Raw genomic sequence first — 12,624 nt, forward strand, 5'->3', positions numbered from 1 at the left:
CTCTCTTTTTTTTTTTTTTTTTAAAATTGGGAGTCTACAGTAAATGTGTGAGTTTAAGTAACTTGACCTGTCTTTAGAAATGCTAGAAACTTTCAAACTCCTGCAGGACCATTAGGCATTAAAAATGTTACTTTGGTTTTCATCTGGTTTATTTGTTGTTGTTGTTGTTCTGCTGTTTGAATTGTTTTACCTTTATATCTAGTTATGTGCAGTCATGGAGCGGGATTCTACTGTGCTAGGTACTATACAGAACAGATTCTCAGGAGTTTAGAATATAAACAGGAGACAATGGTTGGATTCAAATGGACAAAAGAAAGCAGTACTACAACATTGGTCAGAATAATAGACTGTAGTATCTTCATGCTAGTGGTGTAACTCTTTCAACAGTGTGGGTTTAGGTACCATAGCAAAGCAGAGTTTTAAGAAGAATTAAGTAATGATAGTGAAGTAGTTCAGTGAATGTCTGCCAAGAGTTTCTGCCATTTGTGAAAGACAACATCAAAGAAAGCATGAACTTGTTTGGAAGATGTAATTAACAAACAAGGAACGAAGGCCGGTACTCTGCCTGAGTGTCATTGCTTCAGTACTAAATGATAGAAGCTTAGGTGAGCACAGGCATCCTATTCAATGAAGAGAAAGGGGCAGACAGTGATAGAATGGATGAGCATTATAGTCATAATAATGCCCAAAGATAGATGTTTGTAAATGGCATTTTTAATGAAGAAAGAGATTCTCCGTTTCAGTTTTTCAAGGACACGAGTCATTGAGATTAGGAGTGATGAGTGCCTTGCATAAAAGCTTTAACTGTAAAAGTAAGCGTAAATGTAATAGTCAAATCAGAAAGCCTCGGTAAGGTGTGAGAGTATCCTTTAGGGGAAGACAAATTCCCTATCTGTCCCTACTTTTGCTTTAAAAACTTCTCTTTTTTATTTTTCTCTTTTTTTTCCCCTTTTCTTCTTTTCCTTCTTAAGAAGGAAGTGTTAGTGCACTTCATCTCACTTGAAACCATTGTGACACTCTTACTTCATGTATTACTTGTTATGGTTGATACATTTTTAAATACTGGCTGCTTTCTATGCAAAATGTCACTACATCTCATGGATTAAACACAACTGGATGTCCATTAATTGTAGTCATTGGTGAAATAGTAAAAAGAGTAGAACTTGAACCAAAAACCAGCCGAATACTTACACAACAGTTGAAGTAAAATACATAATTAAAAATGTGTATAGGCCATGAAAAAGTCACCCAAAATTGGTACTTCCAGTGCTTAATAATTTTTCAGGAAGTTCTTAAGAGCAAGATCAGCCCTCAAAAATACTTTTTTCCTTTCTTCCCCCGCCCCCTTGTGAGTACAGCATTAGAAACCAAAGGCTGTTACTGCTTGCTTCCTAGTTTGGTCTAGAGTTTTATTCTTCAGAAAGTGGTAACACATTCATTAGCCACTGTAATATGTTATACTTGGTCAGTCGCTGAATATATTCAAACCGCTACCACATGAAAAGTTTAATTTTCTTTCTACTTGTTTGTATGTAATTGTAATTTGTATGTCCTGCAAAGGAACTTTTTTTTGTCAGTTTTTTGTTTGTAAGAGAGAGGATTAAGTACAGGCCAGTTCTTTCAGACTACAATTAATTATACGTTTTCCTGTATTTATTTAGCAAAATACCAGAGAGAGATCAGTCGCTGTCGGTCATCTTATAGTCTGTTTAACAAATTAAGGTTTTTTTCTAATTTCCATTATAGGTACTCGGCCACCACTGATCAAAAACTTACCTAAACCAATTGAGAGTTTAATGACCCGTTGTTGGTCCAAGGATCCCTCACAACGACCATCCATGGAGGAAATTGTTAAAATAATGACACACTTGATGCGGGTATAAAAATTTATTTTAGTGTCTTAATCATTTCTTAACCTGTTAAGTTGGGAAATTGAATTATAAAAGGTATGCCTTTTATCACACTCTAAAGGCAGGCTTGCATGTTTTCTCTCTCCTTCTCTCTCTTTTTGATAAAAATTATCAAATTATTACAATAGAGAAGGGAAATCATTCCTCTTCTTATGGGAGAGGCATACTAACTACAACAGATTTGGGGAAATAAATAAAAATAGTCATAGATGTATTTAATGTATTACTAAAAATAATTGCATTTATTTATCTTCTAAATAAATTATTATAAACATATTTATAAATTATTTTATGAGATACAATTTAAATAATTTTAAAACAATTGTTAATTACTTTGTCAAATCATTCCTGTTTTTTCACAGTACTTTCCGGGAGCTGATGAACCTCTGCAGTATCCTTGCCAGTATTCAGATGAAGGCCAAAGCAACTCTGCCACTAGTACAGGTACACTTGTATAAATAAGAGAAAAGAACAGCAACATGAAATGATGCAGATGGATTATAAAGCACATTCTCATACTGATTTTGAACTCAAATTGGGAAAGGTAACCTTTCCAAAATCTTAAGCCTTGGCAGGAATCTATTTTTTTGTTAAAACTTCATACCACATCATATTTAGTGTTCTCAGTCAAATGGTTTTGCTGAAGTGTACCTCTAACAGAGTACAAGCATATAATAAAAGCTGTCTCCAAATGTCCAGCTTTAAGGTCTTCTCCTTTTTTCCTCATGAAGATTGCTAGCAATTGACACTCTTTCACTCAAATGTAATGTTTAGGAGTTGGCATTTTTAAATTTCTGACTATTCTGGAAAGCTTCACCTGCTTTCAGTTATGATCTCCACAATTTAAACATGCAGTTGTTTTATGTTAAGATGCAGTAAATACAGTAATTTAAATTAAGTTTGAGGAAATAACTAGAAAGGTGAATGGAACAAAATGTGGGCTAGGCTTTCAGGTAGTCTTGCCTTCAGAGAAATCCTTTTAATAATAAAAAATAAAGATAATTGGTGTTCTCATTCTTTAGAGTACAGTTTTCGCACTTCAGTTGTTTTTAATCTTAGGTGTCTTCACCTTCCACTGCTTTGTTGGTTTGTTTTCTATCTCCAAACAAATTGCTGTTATTTTGGATAAAGTTTTCTTGGCTACTTTGCAACTTAGTGATGTGTATATTACAAAATCTTTTCAGCTGTAGCATTGTACTGACTTTACTAGCTGTTCTCCACCCCTCAGCACAGGATTTTAAGATACGATTTATCACTTTAAACTGTGAACATACAATGTTATTTTTCAGGTATTTGTGCTCCTCTGTGATTAATGATGGACTTTGTCATTAATTGTGAATGAGGTTGCTGGTTGTGTTGTTAATATAACATCTATCCCAACAATTTCAGAGGAAGCTAAAGATCGACTTCAGAATGTCATCGTAGTACTTAGTTGTGTATTCTGTCTTTTTCACTCCTTTTGCTTCTTACATTAATGGATCTGTTGCAATCTTGCAGCTTGCCTTTCATTAAAAGTTTTCAAAAGTGTAGTTTTAAAGCAAAGTTAGGCTTCTGAGAATCCTCAAGTGAAGAGATGCATTTCAGTATTTTTAATGGAAATTCTCAAAAGTTTTTCCTTGTTACTGATTTCTAGGTTCATTCATGGACATCACTTCTACAAACACAAGTAACAAGAGTGATGCTAACATGGAACCAAGTGACTTCCAAGGAGCTTCTACCAATGACACTATTAAACGTTTAGAGTCAAAATTGGCACAGCAAATGAAAAATACAGCCAAGCAACCGGTAAGCCAATGTGTGCAATTTTGAACCATAATAATGAAATGGACAAAGATGGACAAAAGTATTGTAACTGCTACGAAACATTAGTGTCGTCTTTCAAAAATAGTACAAAATTGGAGCCAGTTAGTTATAGGAAAAGAACATGAAAGGCGATGGAAAAATATTGAATTGTTTCAAAAAGGTAAACTGGAAGGCTCTAATAATATCTCCAATGAAATAAAAAAGAAATAATTCATTTTATTTAAAGGGATTCATTAGGTTAAAAAGATTTATATTTGAAAATCGCTGCCTTAATTTAGAATTGAAATGTTAGTATAGCATAAAAGAATTAAATATCTATGTGAATTTTGAAAATACTATGTTTTACCTCAAGCAGATGAAAAAATACAAAGATTCTCTTGTGATAATATTGGCCTAATTTACTCAATTTTTATCCATATAAAGTTACATTATTTTGAAAGTTACAAATATTTGGTACTTGTATGCCAATAATAGCTAAATTATTACCATTTATTGAATTACAAATTTTAAATTGTCACTTTTAAAATGCACATTATAGAAATGTATTTTAACCTACATACTGTGCATACCATGGAGGGGCTTCTGCAGAATTTTTTTTCTTTTTAAAAATGTGACTGTTGAAACAGGGTGATCCTGGCCGTTTGAGCTTACCCCCATCTCGTGGGAGCAGCGTGGAGAGCTTATCAGATGTTCGCGCGCGACCACAGTCAGCCCTTGTTTCAGGAGAAGCCAAAAGGATGAGTGCTGACATGTCTGAAATAGAAGCAAGAATAGCTTCCATCACAGGTAAAATTAAAGGATGTTTGGGGGATAGACTAAGGAATTGGAAGGAAGGAAAGGTGGAAGGAAGATGTAAAACATGCGTAGTCGTACGAAAGGTTAATACCACTAGCCATATGAAAATGCTTTAACTTTCCATGTAGTCTTTATTGTCCTGTATTAATTGTGGGGGGAAAATGGCTTCATTCACAGTTGTACACTCAAGAAGGTTGAGTATTTTAATTGGGTACTTTTAAGGTTGCGGAAGAGACTACTTTTGTTGAATTAGACTTTTACCTTTTTAAGAAATCATTATGAGACACCTAAATATCAGTCTCATTCCAAATGCACAACTTTCTCCTTTGCATCTGAAATAATGTTATTCCATCTCTGCTAGCATAATTATTTCTAAAATAACATTTCCTTCAAGGTTATTCCTATAATATTTTGAAATTAAGAGGAGGGTTTAAAGTTCAGCAAGTTACCAAGTAAGTTTTAAAATCCACTGTGACAGATTTCAGAAAGAGAAACATAGTTAGATTTTATTCATCAGATTAACAAAGCATTGGTGTCTTTTGTTTTTTTTTAAAAAAAAAAAAAAAAAAGCTACAGGTGTTTTGCCAGGTTTGCTTCAGGTAGCTATAAACTGTTGTGTCTAAACATTGAATCCTTGAGTGAATTGGAGTTTATGTGTAAGTATAAATACATAATTTTATGGTGAAAGCAATCTTTATTCTTCCCAGAAGAGCGAATTAATAAAAATGTGTATACTTGGCAAACACTTTCTTGTCTCTTTTCTTCATCAAAGATATTGTTTGTTAATCTGTGCAAAGTTCAGGTTTTAAGTTTCATATGTGAAACTTTTTTTTGTTATGGTATATAACCACAGGTTTAAATAATCAGACAAAATTACTTTGGTTAGTCCAGGGTTATGTAGCTGTTCTAGTATTTTTCTACCAATCTGAAAATTAGGGTAATAGAGTAGCTGTAATTAATAAGGAAATACGCATCATGTTCTGGCTTTCTTGTGCACCATGACTATTTCATTTTTGTTCTTCATTGTATTATGATTACTCCAGGATCTTGTTTTACTAAATACTGAAGTTACTCATGAAATAATATTTATCTTGCCCTAAACACTTTTTAGTTTTATGTTCTTATTTTAAAGCCTTATTCCAAGATTTGTCTTTTGTATTGTCAGTCTTTGACTGGATGATTGTGTAGCACATCTCACCCTGAATATCTCTAAAGGTTTCCTAACACAGAAGGCAGCTGTGTACTTACCTGATAATAACAACATGCTGGTTTTATTTTAAAATATGTCAGGAGTCAATTTGGTCACTGACACTCTAAAGTCAATTTAAGTTTTTGACATTAGTGGAGATAACCTGGCCCTCCTTTGTGCAAGTTTTCAATTTTCCTGTTCTCTCTTTCTTAAGTACATTGCTCTGAATAGTAATTATTATTTTAGAATATTCTAAGATTTTTGTTGTTGTTGTTGTTGTTATGACTGTAGGGTTTCTTTTTCTTGAAACAAAAGTATATATTGAACGTACTAGGGTTTGGGGTTTTTTTTAAGAAATTACTTCAGGCAGTAGTGGACGACTAGAAATGAGGTCAAGCCCATCTGACTGTAACTTTTTTGAAAAAGAGCTGAAACAGCACTGTATTGGTTTTGCTTTGTTTTTTAATCCTGTTAAGTTTGTGACAGCAATAATATGCTATGAACCTAAAAAAATTGTGTGTCTGGGTGAGAATTGGGCTGTTGTTAAGAGTAAATCAGGTCAAGAATTATTTAATCTTCTTGTTTCATCTATTGCTAGATTAAGTGTAAGAGTAAATCACTTAATGCACATCACCATTACTTACCAAGTTTGAGATGTATATGCTGCAATGTTCTACCCTTAGGAGATAGATGTATTCAGACTTTCCTCTAAATGGGAACTATTTATCTTAAACTACACAAGTAGTAAAACAAAAATAGTATGATTAGATTTTATTCCATAGTATATGTTTCTTGAACATCATTTAAAAATGAAAAGGTTGGTAGTGATACCCAGTTTGCAAAACAAAAAATCTTCACTAATAGGACAGAAGAATGGAAGGCAGGAATGATTGTCAAATGTAACAAGAGTAAGCATTTTTTCAGAGACAGATGAGATTTCCTTTAAAAGGAGGTGATTTAAAGAAACAGAAGTACACAGCTATTAATCTTGTTTATAAAATAGTTTGTACCCAACACTAAAGAGAAAATGTTAAGTATGTTCAGGCTATCAAGAATTTATTCTGAATATACAGGTGATCTGAAATAAATTGTTCTCTGTTTGGATAATTACATTTGGTTTTCCCTTCCTTGTTGCCATGCTGCTTTCTGTGTTTGACTTTTGTGTTGCTAACTATAACTAATTACACGGTGTTGTAATGACGGCTAGTTCTGCATTTTTTGCTTTTTAACAGTTGCTTTACTATGTGTAAGCATGAGTGGAAGGCAATGCAGTTTATTCTGCATGACACATTTTTGCATGAACTATAGTTTAACCAAGTTTATGAAAAATGCAATATTAGGAATTTAATAATTTTGCTATTGCCATTTTAGTGTTTTGCATGTGTATTGTATATGTGTATTTTTTCAGCCTATTCCAAGCCTAAACGAGGCCATCGTAAAACTGCTTCATTTGGCAACATTCTGGATGTCCCTGAGATCATCATACCAGGTATCGCAGACCAGGTGAACGGGTCAATTGGTTAAGATGCCGGAATAATGATCAGACTGCTAAAAATACTTCTTGCTCCAGTTGCTCTAGGGCAGAACTAGAAATTATCCCAATAATTTTTGTAATGTCTCTGTAAAGAGGAACATGATATTTTAGTACGAAATTACTTTTATCAGTAAATGATTTGATCTTCTAGTTCAAATTTACTTTTATTGATAAAGGATTTTTTCCTTTATGATCTGATGTTCAGAGTCTTCTTATAGAGCAAAACTATATATGCAGTCTTTTATTACAATACCTCATTCGGTGAAAATGGACTTAAGTTGAAAAATTCCTGTCTAGGTAATTATCTTGCCCTGATCTTTGTTGTGCTTGAGCACTCATTTTTAATCTAATCAAACATTAGTAGAACAAAAAACTTAAGTACATTACATACAGAACTTCAAATCCACATGATACTTGTGATTAAAAAAATTAACGCTTAATCTATGTAATTCTTCTATGTGACTACAGTTTTCTAGAGCTAAAATGTGTCTGCAGGAGGTATTTCTGTTGTGTTTAAGTTAATGCAAACTAAAATTATTAGGAAAGGCTTCTGACAGGAAGAAAATCAGTATAATCAGGCACCATAGCTGATCATTTCAGTTGGGACTTTAATGAATAATTCTCATCTATCCCAAGTCTATATTTAGTTAGCAGCATATCGTTTTCCTTTCCCATTCCTTTTTTTGCAATCAAAGTGGATTTCTTTCTTTCATTTTATACTTCTCAAAGCCTAAACACAAGTATAATCAATCCCAAACTGTGATAGGTATACCATTAGCGGTGTGCAAGTCGCTTCAAAATGATTTGTCAGAGGCAGGAGATGCAAGTAATAGCATCTACTGCTAATGTAGAGATCCATTAAAAACTGTGGACACCCCTACTCTAAGTTTGTGTCATCTGAGGAGGCTTCCTTGTAAATCTTGACATTGTTTGGTATTTTAAAGTTGAATGCAAAAGATAATTTTGTACAAAAGTTTCTTTCAAATAACTTTATTGAAGTTTACATATAGAACTACAGAATGTCAAAAAGTAGATTCCAAAGAACAATAGCACTACCCATGAAAAGAAAACCTATTTGGCATTGAGGCTAAGTCAGCAAGAAAGTTTACTAGCATAGCTTTGCACTGTAATTTTCAAATGGTCCTGGCCTGCCATAACATAAATGAAATCCTGAGAGAGCAAGGAAAGAGCAAGTGAAGAGAACTGTCAAGTTTTGCGATGTCAACATGTGATGAGAGCCTGGTAAATAAGCTCTAGAAGCTGAGTGCCTCTTGTCTGCACGCTGTCTGTGCATAACAGCACTAAGGCTTCCATGAAACCTTGAAACTTTTAGAGAATAATTAAAAAGTCAGTGAAATAAAATGCCGTGTTGTTTTCACAAAATAGATTGTACCAGTCTATTGGTTTTACTTATTTAGGCAGAGGAAGTAGATATTCTTCACCTAGACTATGTTAATTGAACTTGACAGGATGGGAATTCCAAGCTGAATTTGGAATATGATATGAGAGAAATTGCAACCTGTAGAAAAGAAAGAAGGTATAGGATTGGTCCAAGCATATTAATGAATTCTCTCAAAATTTACTCTTAAGGTATGTAAGTCTTAAATGAGCGATAATGAAATTCACTGTTAATGCTTTATCAGAAGCGACTATTCATAAAGAGGAAGATTAGAGTATCACATAGGGTGAATTTTGTTGTGACTGGGGGAAAAAATAGAAATACAGTAAAAGCCAGGGCCACGCACTGTGGGTCATACACTAGCAACAGTTTCTTTTAATAAGATGACATGGGACCATAGCAGATGCGTGCAGTTTAATCCCAGATAGTATAAGCCATAGATGTAATGCAGTTGTGAAAAACTGTGAAATCTTAGGGTTCATTTCCAGGAAAGATAAGGAAGCACTAACACTATTTACAGGCCCTTGTTGAGGTTTAATCATAAATTTAACATACTGTTCTGGGCAGCCATAAAAAAGAAACATACGCGCGTTCTGAAATAATAGTAAGAAAAGCTACTAGGATGGTATGGAGAGTATAAAGGAGAATCTGAAAGTATGGGGGTTTTAGCCCACAAAAGGAAAGCTGAGAAATTAGTAATTATTTTCTATAGATTTCTATAGTAATTATTTTCCTTCCTGCAGCTAAGGACTAGGAAGAGAGAACTACTTAAGCTAAAAGACAGTATTGGCACTATGGAAAAAAGATGTAAATTGTCTGCAAATAAGTCTGGGATATATCTAAAGTTTTCTGGTTGTCAGAACAGCTTTTCCATAAGAATCCCAAGGCCAGAAAAAAAGAGATTAATTGTTAGACGACAGGATGTGATCATCTGCCCAGTAAACTAATCATATTTGGCTGTATACTTAAAGCAGTTATTCAAAGGTACCTTGGTCAGTTATTCTTTTAAAGACAATATAACGTGGTCTATTTCTCACCTCTTTCCTTTCCTTACCCTCTCAGCACAAGGCTTTCAGTCCTGGCCTCTTAACACACTTTTCCCCTTCTAGTTATATTTCCAAGACCCCCGAACTGGCACCTCCATCTCAATCCCACCCCATTACATTCCTCAGCACTTCTGCCACGTACCCAGCTCCTCCGAACTTCCCTGGACGTGTCTGTCGGTGGGGCGAGCAGCCTCTCTCCGTCCTTGGGCAGCGCGAGTGCCGACCCAGTCTGTGCTGCTGCCTGAAGTTCTGCTGAGCACATGGGAAAGCAGCTGCTTTCCAGAGAGGGGAGGCACCGCGCAGGCATGTTACCGTGAGTCAGCTGCTTTGGGGCAGGGCTATTTTAGAAGTATGAGTGCTACATCTGCTGTCATTGGGGTTTTTCATAATGTGTTGCCTCAGCTGCTTTTCATCCATGAACTGATTATGCTACCGAGGTCATAAAATACAAATTTTTATCAGTTGAAGGTAAAATGTTGGCAGAAGTGGAAGTTTTTCATATATATTTGCTATTCTTTCTAAATAGGTTTAAATAAGGGTCAATAGAACTTTCTTTCATTTAAGATGCTATTTGGTGTTACTAGCTTACAAAACTTAGAAACTGAAAAATGGATCAACTAATTCCTTTTTTGTGTAACAACTTCACAAATGAACTTTCAGTGGTGGTATCCTGCAACCACATAGCCAAGTGAAGTACCAAGGTTTTTTTTTCTTTTCAGTTTATAGTACATGTAATATATAGTATAGATAATAAACAACAACATTTTATTATTTTATATATATATGAAAAATAAAAACCCTATTAAGTACAAAAGGCTTAAGTAGCTATGTGTTTAAAGAAACAAAAAAAAATCTAAGTATAATTTGTAATATGATCAAGAAAAATAATCAGAACACCTTTTTGATACAAACCAGTCAAGCAGCATCTAGCAAACATACCTTCAAGTACAGACTTCACTGGCAACGTTAGACATCTCATGCATATAGCATGCATGCATTTGGCTTTGTAATTTTGGCATCTGAAACTGTGCCACAGCATTAAGATTTTCATAGCATTGACACTGCATAAATGATTACTCAGGATAGACACATTTTGTTGAGTGTCTTTAGAAGGTGGATAGGAAATAGAGATGCTTTAGGTCTGTAACTTTTCCATCTACTTTTAAAATGAATATAAGCCAGAAATCCCACACACGTCTCCCCAGATCACTTCATTCTTCTGGAATTCAGATCAATGTTTTAACTTCTTTAAAATGTCTTCTAGCACTGTTACATTCACTGATCATCCTGCACTGCGAGAGAGGTTTGGGTCTTGTAGGTGTGTAAGGAAAAGAGAGTACTGTGTGCAAATAAGAAAGTGTAAAAGGAGACGCAAGTATCTGCTAAAGGGCAGGGAGAAGAGTTCATAGCTGGTCTGGATATTTGGCTGGAGGGGGAAGGGTGATCAAAAGCCTTAATAAGCTGTAGAATTTGTTTTTGCTGGAGTATGTGGGGCAGGACATGATGGAAGTTTCCTTTTTCATTTAATTTTAGAAAATAAAACAACAGTATGTGAAATGGGTTTTTTGAGGCCAGGAAGTATGTTTGTGATGATTGATTTTTGGTCTTAAAATTCTGTAAACGACTGAAATCCTGACATAGTGCATCAAGCTACTGTACATTAACTTCTGTGCATTTACAGATCTCTTAGTTTTTGTAATGAGAAAAATTAGTTTTAAATGGATGTAGAGTTAAAAACAAGATCAAAACTGTGAGAAGAAAGCATAGAGGAGTAGCAGTGATCATTTCAAACAAATATTATGTGTTGTATATTTTTCAATTGAAATTTGTCTTGAATCTGGAGCAATAAGTATTTGTTGATTCGTAGTCTGTTTCTGCTTTGTCTAAGCTATTTGCCAGATGTCTGCAGTAGTTATACTAATTAAAATGGCATTGCCTAGTAGAGCTTGCTCTTCCCTCATGCTACTAACTTGAAGATATTTCATTTAAAGGTGTTCATTTATTATGGCACAGTAGTTTTGGCCCCTTTTTCTCTCCCCAAGGCATTTTCTTTTCTTTCTTGCACCCCACCCTGATTATTTTAATGTTTTGGCAGCCATGTTCTAATATTTCAGCAACACATGTGCCAGGTTCTTTAAATTCACAAATGTTGCTAATCTGAAATGAGAATTTCAGATATTTTTGCAAGCCTATTTCAGCTAAGCTAATTTTATAACAGTGTTGTTGAATGAAATGTGCACATAATTTTGTATCAGTCGTGGGTGGATCGCCCATATCTTGAATATTGAGATGAGCTGTGGCAGCCAGATGAAGTATCCACAGCATAGAATTCTATTAATTGTATAGTCTTGTTTGTTAAATGATTAGGCAGTGAAAAAGTTCACTGCAAATGAATGAGTTCAGAAATTTTGACATAGATTTGTCATTCACACGATCTCTAATATTGAAGTATTAAACATAATATAGCCATTGTTCCTTAGGTAAGTATATACCTTCCTGAATTTCAGAAGCAAAAGATCAAGACCACAAAAAAGTTGCAATTCAAATTTATTTGTAGTCAGAGCAAAGAATATATTTCCATTCTAGAATCTTTCTTGATTTTCTTATATGCTTGTTTCTCATAATACTTTCTATAAATTTCAGACTATAAAATGACATGACAAATCGGTAAAGTGACACTGAGAATTTTGTATTGCTGTTTTGTGGTAATGTGTTCCTACATGTAATACTACCTATATTTAAAAATTTAACATATGATACCATGAAATGTATTAATTAATATTAAATAGTCTTACATTTTTGTAGTAGCTGTTGCAAATCAAAACACCTGTCGAGGTAGGCTGTGGAGTCATATGGAAGTGATGCTGAATAAGAAGTATCTAAAAGGTTAAAAAGTGCAACGCCTCTTCAGGCCTTTGAGTGAGCTGGGTTGGCTGTTGCGTGCAGGG

General features: G+C 34.3%; 1 protein-coding gene across 10 annotated transcripts in view; it reads left to right on the top strand.

The window, feature by feature from the left end:
• MAP3K7 (mitogen-activated protein kinase kinase kinase 7) overlaps positions 1 to 12,624 on the top strand; it is a 47,608-nt gene that overhangs the window by 19,459 nt on the left and 15,525 nt on the right. For 6 of the 10 annotated variants that reach the window (XM_030000194.2, XM_030000202.2, XM_030000230.2 and 3 more), the window contains 5 exons: positions 1,747 to 1,877; positions 2,273 to 2,354; positions 3,544 to 3,695; positions 4,340 to 4,499; positions 7,106 to 7,186. In XM_030000194.2, the coding sequence (XP_029856054.1) occupies positions 1,747 to 1,877; positions 2,273 to 2,354; positions 3,544 to 3,695; positions 4,340 to 4,499; positions 7,106 to 7,186 (606 nt within the window). The remainder of the gene's footprint in view (positions 1 to 1,746; positions 1,878 to 2,272; positions 2,355 to 3,543; positions 3,696 to 4,339; positions 4,500 to 7,105; positions 7,187 to 12,624) is intronic. The other 4 variants (XM_030000212.2, XM_030000221.2, XM_030000248.2 and 1 more) reach the window with 1 other exon arrangement.

Source organism: Aquila chrysaetos, chromosome 2 (genome assembly GCF_900496995.4).
Source record: "Aquila chrysaetos chrysaetos chromosome 2, bAquChr1.4, whole genome shotgun sequence".
Classification (NCBI taxonomy): Eukaryota; Metazoa; Chordata; class Aves; order Accipitriformes; family Accipitridae; genus Aquila; species Aquila chrysaetos.